At 50.1% G+C, this 20324-nt stretch overlaps 1 protein-coding gene across 1 annotated transcript in view; it reads left to right on the forward strand.

The window, feature by feature from the left end:
- Nucleotides 1-20324, forward strand: part of ELAC2 (elaC ribonuclease Z 2) — a 972577-nt gene that overhangs the window by 537598 nt on the left and 414655 nt on the right. The window contains exon 16 of the mRNA XM_069654514.1: nt 12683-12779. Within this exon, the coding sequence (XP_069510615.1) occupies nt 12683-12779 (97 nt within the window). The remainder of the gene's footprint in view (nt 1-12682; nt 12780-20324) is intronic.

A 20324-nucleotide genomic window follows, 5' to 3' on the forward strand; every position in this document is an offset into this window, starting at 1 on the left:
AAAATGACATTGATAAATCCAAGAGCTTTAGTTCCCTCACTATCCTTGTTCGCATGTCTCTCTCGCCCCCTAGGCTGCGTGCGTTCCAGCACATCCTTGTTCGCATGTGCTCCCTTGTAACCCCAGACCGGTTTTCCCCTCAGTGGGATGCCCGTCCTTGCTCCCCTGCAGGCCCTTACCCTCGCCTTCCCCTAACCTGTCCCTCCTCCCCGCCCCTTCCCTCTACTTTTGCGTATTCTGTTGTACTCTTTCTTCATCTAGGTCTTTTTTGTCGACTGCTCTGTTTTGTTTCCCTGTTACCCTGACTGGTGTTTTCATAGTATTGCCTGCATTCCTGCTGTTTCCCACTTTTTTGTCCTCTAGGTCCCCTCGATCGATTGTCCTGTAACTTGGCGTTCCACTATTCATAGTTGTTTTCTCACATTGTATTGCCTGCATCCCTGTTGCGCTATTTGTTTCTTCTAGGTTCCCTTGTCATCTGCTCTGTTAATTGGTTTCATCTATTACCCATCTGCTGTGACCGCTCCTCCATCTAGGTCCCACTTGAACTTAATTGTCCATTTATCTCTTGAGTTGTCATGGTCTGTCTGCCTGCGCCTCTCCTCTTTGTGTCCCAACCCATGTGTTCCTCCCCCCACTCTCCACTGCCCCCTTGCCCCCACCCTTTCCCTCTGCATAGTCTATGGTGCTCTCTGTCTCGCTTATCTTCTCAAACTGCTTTTCTATTGACTCTCCTGTCCTTCTCACCAAGTCTGTTAGGAAGAAGTTCAAAAGGGATATCCTGTTCTCCAACCCAGGCCTCCCTATCGCTGATACCTACACCAGCGCTTCCTCCAGGCAGACCCTCACCAACATCCTCTTTGTCTTTCCCTCTCTAGGCCTATGGACCCTCCATAGGGTCTCTGTGCTCTCTCCTTTTTCCTCTTCACCCATTAATGGTGGCACCCAGTGGGAGACCTTACTGGCCCCCTTCCACTCTTCCAAGTTCATCATTAATGTTTATCTAAATGGCACCGTCTTGGTCCAAGTACCTCAGGCCAACCTACTCCTCTTTGATAGACGCTTCCCGCGCCTAATCAACGTCCTCTCTTCTCCTGCTGTCCCTTCTTTCCCTTCTTTGGCTCCTCTGCCTCCTCCATCCTCTGCCACCTCTACAGCACCCTCTACTGCTTCTCTGGTCGCCCTGTTGCCTCCCTCTTCCGCCACCTCTCTGGCATCCCCCCCCTCCTCCTCCTCGGCTACCTCACCCTCTCCTCCTTCCTCCTCTACCCATCCTCGGGCTCCTTCTACACTTCCTCAGGGCGCACGCAGACCTGTACCCCTCCACGAAAGTCTTCCAAAGGTGGAAACCTGCTCTACATTGCCACACTCAACTTCTGCTCAGCTGTCAAACACTCCTGCCGTCTCCTTGAAGAACTAGACCTGGATGTTCTTGGTCTGACCGAGACGTGGTCCATGGGCAGATCTGTCGTGAGTTTTGACACACTCCTCCCTGATGGCTACAAGATCCTCTTCACGCCAAGAACCAACCGGCTCAGTGGGGGTGTAGCCTTGATCTTGCCTGAGTGGATCCCTGCTTCCATCATTCCTATGAAGGACGACTATTCCTCTGAAGGCCTGGTCTGCAGGCTATCTCTCTCTCTCCTGGCCTCTCTCACACTGTGGCCACTATCTACCGAACGCCTGGCCAGGTAACCGCCTTACTCTCCGAGTGGGCGGACCTCACCTCTTCCCTCCTTGCCCCTACCTCTCAACTTCTCCTCTCAGACCTCAACATCCACCTGGATGCTTCCTGTCCCCCTTCTGGTCTCCTTCGCAACCTCTGCGATTTTCTCTCTCTTCACCACTCTGGCCCGACTCACTCTGCGGGGCACACCTTGGATATTCTAATCTCCTCAGAGTCCCCTCTCTAACCCCCTCACCACTCCTCTCTCCTGGAGTGACCATTCTCTCCTTTCCTCTCATCTCTCGATCTCTACCTCTCAGGCCAAGCCAACTCCATCTCTGCCACCCACCTTCTCGGTCATCCGACCCATGAAGCTTGTCTCAGTTGAGGCTTTCCCTGCCACTTTCCTCCTTTTGCACCTCTGGCTGACTCGCACCCTGACACAGCCCTTTCTAACCTTCATTACTCTATCTCTGACACTCTTGATGTACTTGCCCCTGTCACGAGGATACGCTTGAGGCTCATATCCAAGTGCAACTCTTGGTACGACTCAGACCTCGTCACTCTTAAATGCAATTGTGTGGGGGCTGAGAGGAAATAGAGGGCAACAAGTACACCCTCTGACAAATTGGACTGCCGCCTACTCCAAATGCAATACAGACTCTGTCCTGGCTAAGAAGAGGGGACACATCCAAACCCACGTCTCTGCGGCATCTAACAACTCACCTGAACTCTTTAAAATCCCCAAGGAGCTGGCCAATCCTGCTACAATCTCTACTTCTCCTGTTCCCTCCCAAGCCCTCTGCACTGTCTTAGCTTCTCATTTCATCACTAAAACTAAGGACATCCTGTCCGTCCTCTCCTCCTCTCCATCTTCCTCCTCCTCTCCTAGCCCTCCTGCGGCCGCCTCTCCTCCTTCATTTTGCTCCTTTCCTATGTTCACCCCTGACAATGTTTCTAGACAAGTCTGATCTATGAAGGTCTTGTCAAAACAGATGCTTCCTGTCCTCCTCCTGGTCTCTTTCGCAACCTCAATGATTCTCTATTCACCCCCTCCCCCCCTGGCCTGACTCGCTCTCTCGCTCTGCAGGGCACACCTTGGATGTTCTAATCTCCTCAGACCCCTCCCTCTCTAACCCTCTCACCACTCCTCTCTCCTGGAGTGACCATTCTCTCGTTTCCTCTCCCCTCTCTCTATCTCTCGGGCCAAGCCAGTGGTGTTCTTCCAAAGGCCAAGGACCACATTGACGCCCTTGCTCCAGCCATGGCCGATTTCTGCAGCCACTCTTTCGCCACTGGAACCTACCCCTCCCCTCTGAAGCACTCCCTTGTGCACCCCCTTCTTAAGAAACCCTCTGCAGATCCCTCCTGTTCGGCCAACTGTCACCCTATCTCTATTACTCCTTTCCTGGGCAAACTCTTGGAAAAGCTGGCCATCTCCCTGCTTAACATTCACACCGAATATGTTGGTGGTCTCCACGACCTTCAGTCTGGCTTCAGAGCGGCCAGAAGCACGGAAACTGCTCTCCTGAACATCCATGAAGGCCTGCTCTCAAACCTCGATTCTAACCATCCTTCTGTCCTCATTCTTCTTGATCTTTTTTCTGCTTTTGATGCAGTCAACCATGCCATCCTGCTCCATGACAACCTGGGTATCACTGATCAGGCCCTGCCCTGGCTGACATCCTTTCTCACTGACCAACCCTCCTATGTCCAACTGGGGTCCTTCCTCTTTTCTATCTCTCTGTCTCTAGCTGTGGTGTTCCCCAGGGGTCTAATCTTTCTCCCTGGCTGTTCAACCAATACCTGGTATCTCTTGCCCACTGCATAGCTGCACTCTGCTCTATCTTTCAGTGTTCTGCAGCTGACGCTCTGCTCTCCTTCATGCTCCCCTCAGCCGCCTACTCCTTCTCTCATTCCTTATGGTCTTTCTGCAATTCAGGAGTGGTGTGCCACCAGTGATCTCTGCCTTAATGCCAGTACGAATGAATTCCTCCTCATCGGAACACCAGCTCCCTCCTTTCCTCTCACTCTCTGGTCACCCACCATGGGCCCTCTTCTTGCACCAAACTGTGAGGCTAAGAACCGCAGGGTCATCTTCGACTCCACACACTCCTTCTCTCTGCCGTCTCTAAGAAGTCAAACTACCAGCTGCGCCTCCTCAGAGGTATTCCCTTCCTCACTTGCCCACAGATGCTCACTGTTTCCAGAGCTCTGCTCCTCTCTAGGCTGGACTACTGCAACAGCCTCTTTCTATAGATTCCTGCCTCTACTTTCTGTCCTCTACAACTCATCCAGAACAGGACTGCAAGTCTTGTCCTTCGCCTCAAGCCCAGGGATCTTATCACTCCAGCTCTGAAATCTCTTCACTGACTCCCAGTGGCGGCAAGCATCTAGTTCAAGACCCTCTGCATTGTCCACAAGGCTTTCTGGGTCTGGGGCCGCACTACCTTCAACTCTCTCCTCCTAATTACCTGCCTTCTTGAGCCCTCTGTTTCTCCACCTCCAACTATCTGTCAGTCGCCATTCCAAGCAAAGAGTTCAGGGCAGATCTTTCTTCAGCTGGGGCCTCCATCTGGAACGGCCTCCCTACCCCTGTGAAACTTGAGCAGAACCATCCCCGGAAGCAACTCAAGACCTTTCTCTTTGCTTCTGCCTTCTGATCCACACACTGGTCGCCCTCTGAACTTGGGCCCAGGTCCCTGCCTATCCAGCTGCCATCCCACACTGCCTCTTGGCACGCCTGCGGTCTGTATCTGCAAATCTAAAGTCCTCCTCTCTTGCACTTATTTGCCACCTATCGGCTGCACTTATGCGTACTCGCGCTTGCCAACCGTTGGCTGCACTCTTTTTTCCTTTGTCCCGCACTTCTCCACCCACCCCCACCCTTGGCACTTCTCTCTGCCCCCCTCTTGCGCGATCTGAATGACACAAGGCCTAGCAAGATCATTGTTTTGTCCTCCCTTTATTTCCCCCTTATTGTCCTGTTGCGTCTTGAAACCCTTGTGTACAGGCGTGTTTATAAATGCCATATCCTATATCATTGAAACTTTTTTAAAGCTGAAACATAGATATGCTTTTAGATTTTTCCGGTGTAACTTTGCAAGATATGGTTTTGTCATTGTATGCCAAGTGTGGCTTCAAATTTCCCTGTTATGCCATCTGTTTTCTTTTAATGCATGATATACTCAACAAACGTAATGTGCACCCTGACATATCCAATTTATTCCATAATATGCAAAGCGCAGCCTCAAACACCATCAAATAACTGTTAATCAGCCTTGAAAGTCTAGGCTTCTTCAAAGTGCTGCCTTTTTTGCACTAAGAGGCCCTTTGAAATTCCCCCGCAAGCTGCTGCAGTTGCCACTACCTCATCCTCTGGAAACTCCTGGTTTCTAGTGCCCCAAGGATTTCCTAATTACAGTGTGCTTTTCCCAACTCCCACTCACCCCCACACTCTAACCTAATTCTACCCTAAACCGAGACATTGGACTTCCTTCTCCACCACGGCCATTCTGCAGTGGGTACATACAACAAAAGTAGGCTGGGCTTATGTAAAGACTGGAGGGGGGTTATCTTTACTCCTGCCCTCTATATGGCAGAGTAGAAGCACAGAGCACCCCAGTGAAGATTCTCTATTGTTGGTAGCAATGGACGAGCAATCAAGGCTCAGCTCTCGGGAGATGATGCGGGCTGGTTCTTAAGTACAGTGTAGTCCCCAAACCCCTTCAAAGGAATGTCCGCACACTGTTGGGTGATAACACAGTTCTTTATATAAATAAGGTTCAATATATATATATATACACAATCAATAACACACTTTATGCTTTGGCAATACTAATCTGATTAATATGTACAATGTCTGTGGTACCACAGTTAACTCTTGGCTCCTTTAAAATGCACCAACTGCTGACGGTTTCAATGGCATACAAATCAGATCGTAAAGTGAATCAACAATAGACCTAGAGAGGAAGACACGTTGGGTTAAACAATGGCAGAATACTGGGTCCCTACCACCAGACACAGTTCTGTATGAGGTCCCCCTCCCCACCCCCACCGGGGCAACATGTAAATAAAGTGTATCAAGCCCAGTCCATATATGTTTAAAGTAGTCTTGTTTCCTTCTAAAAATGGTCCACTAGCCCAATGTACCTGGTTTAGCAGTTTCTTCGACGGATCCTCGTGGGTGAACTCCCTTTTAAAGCAGGAGCCACAGGACGTTGAGATTCCTTGAAGAAATGTGAACACGGTTGCCGGAACAGCAGCTGCACCTTCGCAGTGCTCGTCGACGATCGGTCGTGGACGTCCTGTGAAGATGAGGCGTGCGCTGCACCTATATGACGAGAGTTTGTTGCCCCAAGCAGATCTATGAAGAACGTAGGCCCAGCAAGGGTGTTGGTTCATCTGTGTTGGTGTCGACGTTCGGGACTCGACCACGGCGGGCTTTCGGATCTTCGTTGGCCTCTTTGTGAACTGTAACGCTCACCTGATTCCCGCAGAGGCGCCGGTCTTGACTGGGCGAATACTGTATCTTCAAAGGTGATGTGTAACACACGATTGGCTCTTTGGGCTGGACCTCTGTGCACTGTATGTCTGACTCGAAGAGTAAGATGTCTTAGGTAAGTGAACGCCGAGCTCTCCATCTGCCTCGGGGCAGGGTGCCGTAACCAGTTTCTTCACTGGATAAGGGTGCAGGCCTCTTGACCTCAGAGGACTGCTGTCCGTCGTTTACTGCACGAACGGTAAATTCCGAGTATTTCAAATGTCTTTAAAAGTCCTTTTGTAATGATGTCTCTTGTTTTGCAGGGTTCCGGCGATGGCGGATGACGGGCTGAAGTGAGTTGAGGATGGAACCCGTGTGAGGAATAGAAGCGCCTGGAAGCACGTAAGTAAGCGCTTGTTGCCTGCTTCACGATGCGCACTAACTGTCCTTTTATCTTGCAGGTACAAGTTCGGAGCTGCTGAAGGGTGCCGGAATACCCACTGGGTTCGGCGTGGGAAGGAGTAATGGCACGTGAGTAATACAGTTACCCAATGTCTTTAAACGCACCTTCTTTTGTCTTCAGATGCGGGATGCAGCGCCGAAGGCCTCCGAAGCGTGCGAAGAGTTGGTAAGCTTTTGTCTTTCAGATGCCGGAATGCAGTGCGAAGACCTCCGGAGCACGCGAAGAGTAGGTAAGCCTTTGTCTTTCAGATGCCGAATGCAGCGCGAGGCGTTGGTGACAGCCGATGGACCAGGTAAGAGAAGCGCTGTCACTGAAGACCGTAATGCTAACCTGTTCTTTCTTGTCTTTATAGGTGTTGCTGAAGACTGGATTCAGGATGGTAAGCCTTTTTCCCTTAGGCCCAGGATCAGATGCAGAAGACACGATGAGCGTTCTGCTGCAGAGGATGCAGAATAACACAAAGCAAGATTCATCCATCGGGTGTGGTTTAAATAGCCTCCTGAGGTGCTTAGGTCCCTCCTTCCACAGCCACGCCTAGGTAAGAAAAGAGTTCCTGCTTTCCAGAAGAGTTCCAGTGTTCTGAACCTAGGGAGTGGCTCCTGCCCCACCCAACAGGAAAAGTAGTCCCAAACAGAAGAGGATTAGAGGCTCAACTGGCAGGTAAGTAAGCAGCATGGTCTGCTGCAGGTAAGTCCACCCAAGCATTATGAGCCCGGCGCTTCCAGCGCTGGGACTGGGCATATTTATGAGCCTGGTGCCACTGGCGCCAGGACAGGTTCCAAAAGGTCCCAATTGGGACTGGTTGGCACTCGGAACCTGGGTTATGGGTCTGCTTCCAAGGGAGTTGGGTAAGTCCTGACCTTTTGGAAGCAGAGATCATGACATGAACTCTGGATGGTGGGAAACCCACCAGCGGATTCTCCTCAGTTCATCGATGACCTCGACTTTCTCTGGCAGGACAAAGCGGTCGACATTGATTGCAAGGGAGTCCTTGATTTCAAAGTGTCTTAGACAAAGGTGGAGTGTTGCGGCTCCGGTCGTCGGCAGCACAGCGTCAAGCTGTCCCCGCTTCTGGGCAACGCGACTCGACGGGCTTCCAGCGGTTATGGCGGTCCTCTGAACCCTGGTCGACGATGGACTTCGATGTCTGGGTGCTTCAGGTTCTTGGCGGACCCAGTCTCTGGTCGGCAGCCTTTTGAGGACTGACTTCCAGGGCGCTTTGAAGAAGATCAGCTTTTGCACAATGTTCCCCCGTAGCTTGGGAAGAGGTCTCCTAGTCAGGTACTCTCTTGGATCAGTTCTTGGAGACACGACTGCTTTCGGATTTCGACGATGGCAAAGCCGCAGCAGCAGAACCTTCTTCCAGCTGAGCATCAAGTTTCGACTTCAGCTTCTGAACAATTCTGGTAAGTGAGAGGGCCCCAGATATACTGTTCTGTAGCTCATTCACACTGCTGAGCCAAGCTCAGGCAGCCAATCATTCAGAAGGGCATTCATTCATGCAGGCAGGCAGGCAGCCAATCAGGCTCACAGTGCATTCAGGCCATTCTCTTCCATCCAGACACTCGCAACAAGGAATATGGATTGGGACAGGCACCCAGCCTTTCAGCACATCACACTGCATGCATACCAGTTTCGGGGGTGACTGTTTCATTCATTGTGTCACACACCAGAAACCAGACACCCATAACATGAAATGTATATTGGTCACACACTCCATTCACCCAGGTCCCACCCCAAGGGTGTACCCACAACATAGTCACTGGAAAGACTCAATACAGTCTGGCCTGGACCTCCCCCCACAATACCATATATGGAACTTCCTGCCAACAGCCAGTAAGGTGAAAGGGTCAGTCGTGGCTTCCCAGGTCTTTGGGAAAACAAGGTAACGGGCAATAGAAAGCAAGAGGCTACAGGGGCCATCTTGTCTCCTATCATGAATCAACTGATTCCAATGGTAGGGCCTGGGTCCCAAAATGGAGGACACTACGAGCACCTGTCAATTTCAGCATGCAAAGGCCACCAGCCCATACCCTGCTCTGTGGGCCACACACAGGTGCCCAAAAACATACACTAGGGGTATAGGGTTGTACCCCCACCCATAGGTGCCACAGGGGTATTTCAAGGGTCTGTTCACCATAACCAAAAAGAGGAAGAGCTGCACTGCCAGGAGTCCCACGTGGACCCCTGTGCCGAAAACACAGAACACACATGATAAACGAGTATAGGACAAGGACATGGAGGCCCTGTCCCTCCAATGCATTTCCAGCATCACAGTTTACCCTGCAATTTATAGTTTCATAAGACATATCACTGCATCTGGCGGGGAAGACAGCCACATGGACCAGGGAAAGAGGACCAATCCTAGGAGGAAGCGAGGAATATGAACGAGCCACAGGAAGCAAGAATTGTGGATTACCCAGGTGCGGTCAGCGGAGAAGGAGGTGATTGGCCAAGAAACCAACATTGGAAGGAAGTTGCTGTGGAGCAAGGGGGTGATTTCGAAATAAGGTGAGGTATTGGCTAGTGAGTGAAAGCGGTAATGCTGTACGAGTGTCCATGTTTGGTTGGTGAGTGTAGTTGGACAGATTAGTGTAAGGAGTGGTTGTGAAGCAGTACTGAGTGAAAGGCGAGTGTTTAAGTAGTTGAAGGCGAGGAGGAGTGGTGGTGTGAAGAACGGAGTGGTAGTCATGGAGGTGGAGTAACATCAAAGGCTGGAGGAGAGGTCTAGAAGGAGTGAGAAGCAGCAGAGGGATAGAAGATTGGTGGGAAGAGTAAGGTGAATTGGATAAGAGGGAAGAGTAGTTAAGATAGCGTTGGAAGTGAGTGTGCTAGACGGAGAACTGAATTCAACTGGCTATTTGTGAGGCACCATTCCAAAATCTCAGTTGAACACTAACAACTGGATAGTGTACAACGTCTCCCTGAGGGAGTTTGGAGAGAGAACGCATTCTGCCTTCAGGTCCTGGCACCTAGCAGAATTATCATTATTATTGTGGTATTTAGTGAGTGCCAACCTAGCTTCAGAAAGCAACAGCGCCTTACAATCATAAAGTGAAGAACACAGTGAGGGAAGCAGATAAACCAGGGAACAGAGAACTACCCAGGGGAAAGCAGGCAATTTGGCAGAAAGGAATCTACATGCAACCAGGTGACGAAACAGTGGGGAACAGATCATCTTTTTCGGGTGGGGAGTGGAGTGTTTGTGGCCTAGGTGTTGGGAACCTAGGTGTTAGGGAGGAGTCATTTCATGAAGAGGAATGTCTTGGGCTCCTTCCAGAAATGTAGAAGCGGGGGACGAGTTTGATGTTGACTAGGAGGAGCTTCCAGGCCTGTCTTCTGGTTCTTGCCATCCTGCACAGGTGAATTTTTAGTCTGCACATGCCCTGCTGGTAGATCGTAGGCCTCCGGAAATGCCGAGTTTCTCACTGAGATAGCTTGTGGACGTCTGTGTTACAGCCCTGTAGATGATGCAGCAGGATTTGAAGATTAAGTGCAGTTCAATGAGGGTTGGGATGATGTGGTCGATTTTGTAGTGTCATTTGAGTCATGCTGCAGCATGCAGGGCACATCTCAGGGGTGCCAGTGTAGATGCTAAAATGGCTTCTAAAAGGGCATTGCCACCAGGTGGGAGAGGACTATACCTTGAACTGAATTTGTTGTTCTGTGATGAAGGGCTTGATTTTCCACAGGAGAGAAAGTTGGCCCCAAGCTGTGTGCGTCTTCCTTGCTATGCGCTGTAGGAAGGTGGTGTGTGACGACCTCAAACCCAAGGGTCTTGGCACAGGTTTTCAGTTGCGTTGTGAGGCTCTCGAGTTTCATAGCAGAGAGCCGGGTCTGGATGTCAGGGTGTTCGCTGTTGTTGCTCAGCTTTAGGAATTCAGTCTTGGAGTGGTTGAGCCTCAGGTAGACACTGGACATCCACAACTGGATCATTGTGAGCCAGGCCTTGAGCCTGTGGAAGTCTTCAGTGGAGGATATCTTACGGTAGAGCTGCAGGTCATCAACATATTGGTGGATGTTGATGTTGTGTGGATTGTGGAGGGTTCCACGTCGTTCCATGTAAAGATTGCAGATCACGGGGGAGAGAATGGATCCTTGCAGGATTCCACAGGTGATGGGTTGAGTTGGTAATCTGGAGGAAACAGTTTGCAAAAACTGGTGGCACTTCGCCAGGGAAGATTTGAACCAGCTGAGGGCAATCTTGCTGATCCCCATGCAGCAATGTAGATTGTTAGTAAGTGTATGGTAGTCTACTGTGTTGGATGCTGATCTTGGTGCTGAGGACAGAATTAGACAATGGAGGTCAATCTTCTGTATCTACTAACCTGGGGCCCAGGACAACTAGGTTTTGGTAGTTGTGCATTATAAGACGCAAGAGAGAGCTAGAGATCAGGGGAGACGTCCCTAGGAGCCACAAAGGCTTTAATAAAAACGCTTAAACCACCTCTGAGACTGGAGTAGTTGGTTTTTAGGCAATTTCTGACATCAATTTGGAGGTAAATGTACCTTAATTAAAAATAGTGTGCTTCATCTGCCCAAAGAGAACATCCTTGATGTAAAATCCAGTATGGGATCCAGAGCTAATGCTTGGGCCCTTCAATGTTGGGAGTAATGGATTAAGCCATCTATGGTCCTGGGTTCTGCCTGCCTGAAATGGGTGAAGACAGCATGGGGCCAGGACACCTATGATCTTAGTTCCTTGCATGGTCTAAAACCTTCATCTACTTGATCCAGAGTCATAAAAATGCACGCTAGTTTTGTCTGCGACCCTCTGTACAATGCAAAACAGACAATGAAGTCTTACCTATCCATTGGGCATTGCACGTGTTGTAGACAAAAATGTGCTTTGGCTTCCTTCCCCATGTCCCATATTCCTCCCTTCTCCCTTTGTCATAGATGCCTGCATTAGACCCTTGAAAGGAAAGGGCTTGCATTGAAAAAGGGCTTTGTGTGTGTAGCCCTCTCTCGTCCTTCTTGCACAGCACATCTCTTACACAACCACTCTCTTGTACCATATTGCTTTCTCTGTTGCCCCCTCTCACCATCTCGCTTATGCATCCCCTCTATCACTTTCTTTTGCAGCCTCTCTCCCACCCTTCAACTCTTGCACCCTTACATGTGCTTCTTAACTTTTACCCTTGCTCCCTGTTGCGCATCCTTTTTCTTGCTCGACCGCGCTCTTTCTCTCTGTAGCCTGCGCCCTTGCGTTCTCTTGCCTGCCTACTGCATGCTTTCTCCCACCTAGGTCCTTGCACGCTTTCTTCCACCCGCAGCATTGGAGCCTGCACACATGCACGCGTTCGCCCGCCTGCCCTGTGTGTGATTGCTTTCTTGCATGCCTGCAAACTTGTGCGTGCTCTCCCGCCTGGGCCTCTGCACTTCCTCTAGCACTCTTGCACGCGGTCACTCTATGGTGCCCTTACATCCTCACATACTCTATCCTTTACCTCGCACCCTAGACTGTTGTCCTCCTCCCACAACTCTATAAAGAAATGTTCCACAATGCTGTTACACAAAATATTTTGTGCATCTAACTTTCCATTGTTAGGCCACAAAATTGCCCTTTCGAATGCTGCAACATCCGACGGTGGGGGCTTCTGGTCTGAATAAATAACTCTTAATGCTTACTTTCATGTAACTACACAACAAATGCCTACCTTTGCTTAAGATAAAGTGCCATTTTCATCAACAACTTCACGTGGACAATCCTGTATCGAATTTATATATGCATGTTGCACTGAACTAGCCCATTGTCGTCATAATACTGCTCAGTCAGGGAAGGCTTGCAGGAAATATTAGGGTCAGTCATCCTCATCCCCATCCCCTGAAACACAAACAATAGAAAAAGGTTTTTCATTTTTTAAACAACATTCAGTTTGTTAATTTCAATTTGAGCCAAGGAAGCTTAATTTTAATATTGATTTACTCAATTTTACATGGATTAGAACAGTGGAGTTAAGAATAAATTGCGATATTGGAAGATCCCTATGCAGTTGTTTTTGCTTTGATGAAAATTATCCCCAGTTTTTTCTTCAGTGCTTAGAAAATATAACATTTTTTGTTTCAGGCAAATGTAACAAGTATCCAGAAACTGTATTTCTGGGAACCGGATCGGCAATCCCAATGAAAATCAGGAATGTCAGTTCCACTCTTATTAATATAAGGTATGGTCCTGTATTTTCTGTTATTCTCAAACCACTGACTGTGTTTTTTCGGTGATCTCTTTAGGGTTCCTTACACAGTGCCAATTACATTTTCACACGTATAGCCTGTTTTTATTGTTTGTAACCCCCTAGTTGATCTTGGCTTCACCACTTGTTATTTCAGACCAGCTGTTTTGCATTTAAACTATTTGATGTAAAAGGTCTTACAGTAAATTAAACTTTGGCAATAAGATGTGTGCTTTAAACGTTTCTCACTAACTGGTTACTCCACTTTTCCAGATGAGTCCCATTTTAATGCTCACCAGGGTTGTGAATGTGGTTGATGTGTCTCTCAGGATAAGTATACACCAGCTACCCTGTTTTTTTCCTGTGTATTTTCACATAAATCTGTCTACGAGTCTAATACTGGTTGGTGGCAAAAAAAACGAATGGCAGTTTGGGTACCAATGGTACCTGGGAGTTAACTCTACCAATCAAGATGTTAGAATTCAGTACGCTGTACTGCAGGCAATCCTGATGGCCCTCGTGTAGCTGAATGTGATACAAATAGTGATAGAGGGATTACGTCAACAAACAAGATTGTCAAATAGCCCTATGTGAGCAGACAAGAGAATTTCTTGACAAAGTCCTGTTGCTTAGGGAGCTTGAAATATGGTCTGAGTCTAATGTGAAAAGGTGTCGCAGGTTTCAACTGTGAATACAAATTGTAGCCCCTTAGCGTGGGAACATGCCAACTGGCATGGATTCACATGCTCATGAATATTCCCTGTCGTCAGGCTGGGAATCCTTGGTAAAAGAAAAAACAGTTTAACTTTTGTTTACAAACTGTATTTCTCCTTTAAACCAATCACTGTCCTCTGGGTCATACTGCCCCATCCAATGACAGCCCTCTCCCTAAGCCCCTTTTATGGCAGCTATCTTCAACATTTTACCACATGCTTCAGTGTTGGGAATCCTCGAGTTTGCTCTGCAACTACTTCTACGTTTGCTCGTGTTTTTGATGGAAAAAGGTTCTATTTTTGTTCTGAAAGAGCCTGTGTGCTCTCTTCTCTATCTTCCGACAGCAGGGATCAGTTGTCTGTGAATTTCAGCACCCCTCAAGGGCGAAGATCGTCAAGTTTCCAGAAGGCCATCGGGCCTACTTCACGCCATCTGACCATGAATATGTTTGTTGAATATGTTTGTTGAAGACAAGCACCTGCAATGCCTCTACTGCCTGCATCCAAACAAGGAAGGAGAATGCGAGGTATGTCTTGGTTTTAAGAAGACGAAGGATAGGCACAGTAGACTGTCGGCGTGGCTGAACGCCAAGTCTTCTGCCCCGTGCTCAGAGCAGGGTCATGTCTCACCCAGGACCGGGGAGCTGTCTTCTAAGTTCTTGGAGGGTGCCTCATCCGTAGGGGCCCAAGACCAGGCCAAGAACTGAAATACTGGGTTCACCGGGGTCGCTGCGGAAACGGGTCCCTCAGTGGATAGGACACGATGAACATCACCCTCCGGCCTCCATTGCCAGCTGCAATCGAGCTCCTCCTCGAAAAGGAAATCATCCAACCCGGCTAAACTGCAGGAGAATCCTGAGGAGCCGCGGGCAGAGGAGAAGGCCGAACTGCCCAAGAAGGCCCATCGGCTCAGGATACAGCTTCGTCAACGATATTGGTGGTGGCTGCTCTCACAAAGGCTAAGGGGGCTGACCCGGTTTTGGTAGCCCCCTCAGCACAGCAGGTATTCCTGCCCCAAGGTGCGAACCACCGCAGTGACTTTGCCAAGTCTGCTTGCATGCCGGAGAAGGGGACACCATCTCAGAACCCGGTTCCGGCCCCTCACGGTGGAAAAAGGGCAGGGTGGCAAGGAGGCCCCGATCAGTTCAAGGCCACGGCCCAAACCATGGAAGTTTCGTACATGGACGACGAGGAATTGGATTCCTTGCACACGGTCCACCACGTTGTGGAAGAGGGCGACGGCGCAGGGCTTAGTGTTCTGATCACTCCAGCTCAGCCGAGTGATGCGTCTCTGGACATCCTGTCAACACTCCACACCTCTGTGTTGGAGATCCAGAAGAAGATGCCACAGGGCCCGGCTCCAATGGTCCCCCAGGACCACGATCCACCAGCGAAGACGAGGCAGCGTCATCCTACACCCCCATTTCAGCCACCACATCCACGTCCGGCCCCCTCTGCTGCAGCAGACCCGGGTACGGGGATGGATACAGCCACGACTGACGACCACGACATAGTTGCAGTGGGTGATGGGTCTCCACAGCCTAGGGCGCCCAACTGGATGAGGTGGTGTCTTTCCATGATCGCCAGAGCCTCCAAGCTATTCCAGTGTGTGCCTGAAGAAACCAGGAAGGACGATATCTTGTACCAGAGGCCAACGGGAAGAAATTCATGGCGGTTCCCCTTCTGGACGACGTGTGGGAGGGGGGCTGGGCCTCTTGAAGAACCCTTGCACGGCTATGGCCAAACGGGATAGGCTGGAGAAGACGTACCGGGTGCCGGAATCCGTTTCAGCTGCCGCGAGGAAACAGTTGGCTAACCCGCCCTCGTCCTCTTCAGTCCCTCCTAACAGCAAGGGGAAGGAGATGGACGCCATGGGAAGAAAGGTGATTTAGACCGCGGCGTCCACCATCAAGGTGACCAACGCACTGGCATTTCTAGCCAGGTGCGACAGGGAGCTGTGGTTCAAGCTGGGGCCGATTTTGGAGTTCCTCTCCAACAAGAAGATGGAGGCAATCGTACTCTTCTGGAAAGGGCGCTGGACATTGCCGACACAGATTGCGGCAGATGGGGAAAGGTGTCTGCCTTGGTTGCCAAGGCTGGATGAAGGCCACAAATTTCTGCCAGGAGGTCCATGTGAAGGTACTAGACACGCCTTTTGACGGAAATAACCTTTTCGGGAACGTCGTTGACAAGTCCCTTCAGGCCATCAAGGCAGATACAGAGCCAGGCCATTCCATGGGCACCCTCCAGCAGCACCGCTCATCTTTTCACTCTTCTAGAGGAAAGTCGAGCAGGTCTTCAAAAGGTTTTGCCTCATCGTACCGTCAGCCTTCCAGATCCACGACTCAGGTAGCCTACAGGGGCCGTTCCCTGGCCTCCAGTGGAGGACAGAGTCGGCGCAAGGCAAGATGCTGGCGCCAAAGCAAGCCTGAACAGGCCAGGACGTCGGGCCCCCACCCATGCACCCCTGTGAGGTCAGCTGACGAGGTTTGTCGGCGAGTGGAAAAAGATCACCACTGACGGATGGGTGCTGGACGCTCTCGCCCAAGGACATACCCTGGAGTTTCAGCACAGGTGTCCGTGGAGCCCTGCAGGGGTCCATCAGGAGCAACACATCCCTCAGCTCTTGGAGGAGGTGCAGGCCATGCTGCGAAAAAGGGCGATGGAGCTAGTTCCCCAGCGACTGCAGGGCTCCGGAGTCTATTCCAGATACTTTTTGATCTGACCGGGGGCTGGAGGCCCATTCTAGACCTGCAACGTCAGAACAAATATCCCAAAAATCCAGGATGGTCACGTTGCAGCACATGCTCGGCCAATTGGAAAAAGGAGACTTCTTGACTTTCTGGACCTGGAGGACGCCTACTTCCACGTACCATTCATAGGAAACGCTAGATGTTTCTACGCTTTGTAGTGCAGGGACAGCACTACCAGTTCAAGGCGCTACCTTATGGATTGAAGTCGGCCCCCAGAGTGTTCACAAAGTGCCTGGCACCGGCGGCGGCCCCTCTAAGTCTACGGGGTAGACATGTATAACCGTACCTCGACGACAGGCTCATCCGGGCCCACTTGCGAGCGTTGGCCGTCAGACACACAGCGGCGACCATTCAGCTGCTGACTGATCTAGGATTCTCCAACTATCCAAAGTCCTGCTTGACCCCATCACAGAACTCCCTTTTCCTAGGACCCAGGCTCAATACATTGTCCTGCCTGGCCTCACGCTCAGAGGAGAGGGTATCTGCCTTTCAAGGGAAGGTGTAGTGGCTGTTATCGATGAAGACCACCACGGTGCAAACGAACAAGTCTTTGCTCGGCATGATGTCCTGCATCTACCTCATTTATTTAAAGACTTGTATAGCGTGAACTATTGCCTGAAGCTGTCTATGCACTACGATAGTGGAAATGAATCCAGAAAGAGACCGCTACATGTGAGAAATGAACAAGTTGGAAAGTCAGAACAGATAAGCTTCCAGTGCCCTGCGAAAAGCAAAATACTCATTCATGCTTGCAGCAAAGGGGAAGTGAATTCCAAAGTATAGGCGCCAAACTGAAAACGCCCGATCCACAAGCCGTGCCCGCTTGAACCTTGGAACCTCCAGAAGCAGCTGTGATCCAGAGCATAAGTGTCTGGTAGGACAGTAATGTTTAATCTTCTTCCTGAGGTATTCAGGGCCAGAATTGTGAGTAGCTCGATGAGTGACGCAGAGCGCCTTAAACTCTATCCTTGAAGCCACTGGAAACCAGTGAAGACGTCAGAGCTCTGAAGACCGGGTCATCCAGGGCCCCCCTCTGGCTGCTGAGTTCTGGAGCACCAGCATCCGGTGGATTTTGCATTTAGATTTTCCCAAATAAATGCCTTTACAGTAATCCAAGGACCCTATAATAGTGGAGGTAACCACTGTAGTCTGACATGCCGTGGAGAGCATAGGGAAAATTTTCCTCAATATTTTGAGCTTCCCAAACCCAGCACTACAAATTGCAGAGATCTGTGCTCCTCGTGAGCCATTAGGAAGAAGCTTCTCTCCTAAGTTCTTAACAGATGAACAGGCGGCAGGGCAGTGCCATAGAGAGTCGGGCCAGTATTGGGCATTCCAAAGGTTATCCGCATTATGTGGGCCAAACACCAGGACCTCGGTTTTGCTGCCATTTTTAGTTTAAACCAATTCCCTGCCATCCATTTACTGATTATTGTCCAAGCAGTCACAACATTTTCTGGGAGGATCAGTTAGAGGGGAGTCCAGCCGAAACACTCAGTGTCATCCGCAGAGGTGTAAAAAAGGACTCAACAATCAGCAATGAGATTGGCAAGAAGGCGGACATACTGGTTAAAAAGAAGGGGGGGAAGAGTGCCAAACCCTGGGGAACCATACAAGTCAGCCATAGTGTGTTGAAAATAAATCCTGAAAGAAGATAGTCTGAGACCTGCCCTCAAATGATCTAAACTACCCCAAAGCGGAGCCTACCGCTCCAGCTTGCACCAGTCGAGTTAGTAAAATGTCATGATCCACTGTGTCAAAAGCCGCGGCGAGATCAAGGTGAATAAGAACTCCATCCGGCTGTGCAGGTTACAGATGCAACTTCTTCAGGAGATCCTGGACGGTGTCCAGAAGCTTCGCGGACGAGATCCCGCCCGACAAGTAGTTGGTGCATGGGTTCAAAACCCTCCATTCCAGGACACGCTCACCGCGGACGCTTCCCTGAAAGGTTGGGGAGCCCAAACCAGACGTCTGCACGAGGCCTGTGGCTGCCGGAGAAGGATCTCAATATCAACATCCTGGAGCTACGGGCAGTGTTCTGGACCCTCAATTCGTTCCTTCTGTCTCTGAAGGGCAAGGTGGAGAGGATCTTCAAAGACAACACCACCACGATGTTCTACATCAGGAAACAAGGAGGCACTCGATCCTCAGTGCTCTCCAAGGAAGCGCAGGACTTGTGGCGCTGGGCCATCGGACAAGAGATGTTCCTTGTTCCTCTTCACCTAGCGGGAGTGAAGAACACCATTGCAGTCTCCCTTAACCAGAAGTTGTGCTCCGGCCACGAGTGGGAACTTCGGCAGGACCAGGTGGCCTGCATTTTCGTCCAGTGGGGCAGGCCCCAGATTGGTCTGTTTGTGACAGCAGCAAACTCCAAATGTCAAGACGTTTGCCAGCAGATTCCACCAACCATCACTGTGGTCTCACTGACTCGTCAAGGAGTTCCTCAAAGGACTTTTTCGATCTTTCCCGCCGGGGAAGGCTCCTTCCCCGGCGTGGGAACTCAACATGGTTCTGACAGGCTCATGGGGGGGCCCCTTCCAGCTGATGCATCAGGCCACTCTCAAGTTCCTCTCGTAGAAAACTGGTTTTCTTGTGGCCATCACCTCTGCCAGGAGGGTGGGTGAGATCCAGGCCCTATCCTGCAAGCAACCAGACCTGACTTTCCACTAAACGAGGGTGGTGCTGCGGACGCAACCTTCCTACATGCCAAAGGTTCCGTCAGAATTCCACCTCAACGAGCCTTTGGGGTTACCTGTTTTTTCCGGAAACCTTCGTCACCGGCTGAGAAGGCCTTGCACTCGCTGGATGTTGCTTGTGCCTTACAGTTCTACGTGATGCACAGAGTTTTTTCGGAAGACTTCACAACAGTTCGTGAACTTTGGGCCTGTTAACCATGGAAAGGCTTTGTCCAAGGCTTCCATCTTAAGGTGGCTCTCCGGCTGCATCATGCATTGTCATTAGTTGGCGAAACAACCGCCTCTCGGCCGTCCAAGAGCCCACTCCACCAGAGCGATCGCTGTGACGACAGCGTTCCTATGTGGTGTGCCCCTGCTGGACATCTGCTGGGCTGCTACATGGAGGTCCACGCACAACTTCACAAAGTTCTACTGCGTCGACAGGGATTCCAGGGAGGAGTCGGCCAAACAATGCTACGCAACCAGTTCGCTTGAGAGGTCTGTTCCAGAGGTACAAGTTAGTTGCTTCTGTTGAGCCTTGCCACCTGCCGTGCTTGTGTAATGTTGTGCTGCTATGTATTAGTTAATCATGAGCATGGGAATCCATTCCAGACCCCATGCTGGGGAAGGAACAAGTTATTTACCTGTAACTATTGTTCTACAGCATGGGTCTGGCATGGATTCACATGCGAACACTCCCTCTGCGACCCCTCTGCAGCTGTTCTTGGTAATGCCACTCGTGCATACCAAATCTGATATGGCTGCCAGAGGAGAGATGGGCTTAGGGAGATGGCTGTCATTGGATGGGTCGCAAGTGGGTAAAGTGAAAAGCTACCCCTCTGCCCCCTCAGATCTCCAGTTTTAAAGTCTTTTATTTCTAGTGCATTACATTAGAGGCACTACGCCTTATTGTTCCTTTTTGGTATTCACAAGATATTTTTATTTTTCTTCGTTAAGCACTTTCCAGGTTTAATCCTACTGTTCTCAATAACGCACATAACCTACATTTATAGACATTTTCCTCATACATTGTGAGCTAGGATTGTTCTCCTCTCAAGTGGGGTTAGTATTCAAAAAGTGCTGTTACTGCAATTCACTTATCAGTTTTGGTTCCAAGACGTTTTTACGGTGTCAAGCATTCTCCTAAAGCAGTAAGCAGTGCATTGAATAACAACCGTCCTGTTGAAGGCCTATTGGAGAATAGATGTGGTATGGTTGCCCGGATGTACTCCCCATTACCCAAACGGGCCGAAACACCCTGTGTCAACACACCTATCGAGGAATATCCAAGCAGCTAACTGATCAGTGGTAACTGTACATTTGTATGAAACCACCGGGTGCCTGAAGTTTTGTTTCGCAACAGGAACCAATGAAAACCTGTTGTGGTCAAGATGGGGA

Source organism: Ambystoma mexicanum, chromosome 3q (assembly GCF_040938575.1).
Source record: "Ambystoma mexicanum isolate Mex_15411 chromosome 3q, UKY_AmexF1_1, whole genome shotgun sequence".
In the NCBI taxonomy this organism is placed as follows: domain Eukaryota; kingdom Metazoa; phylum Chordata; class Amphibia; order Caudata; family Ambystomatidae; genus Ambystoma; species Ambystoma mexicanum.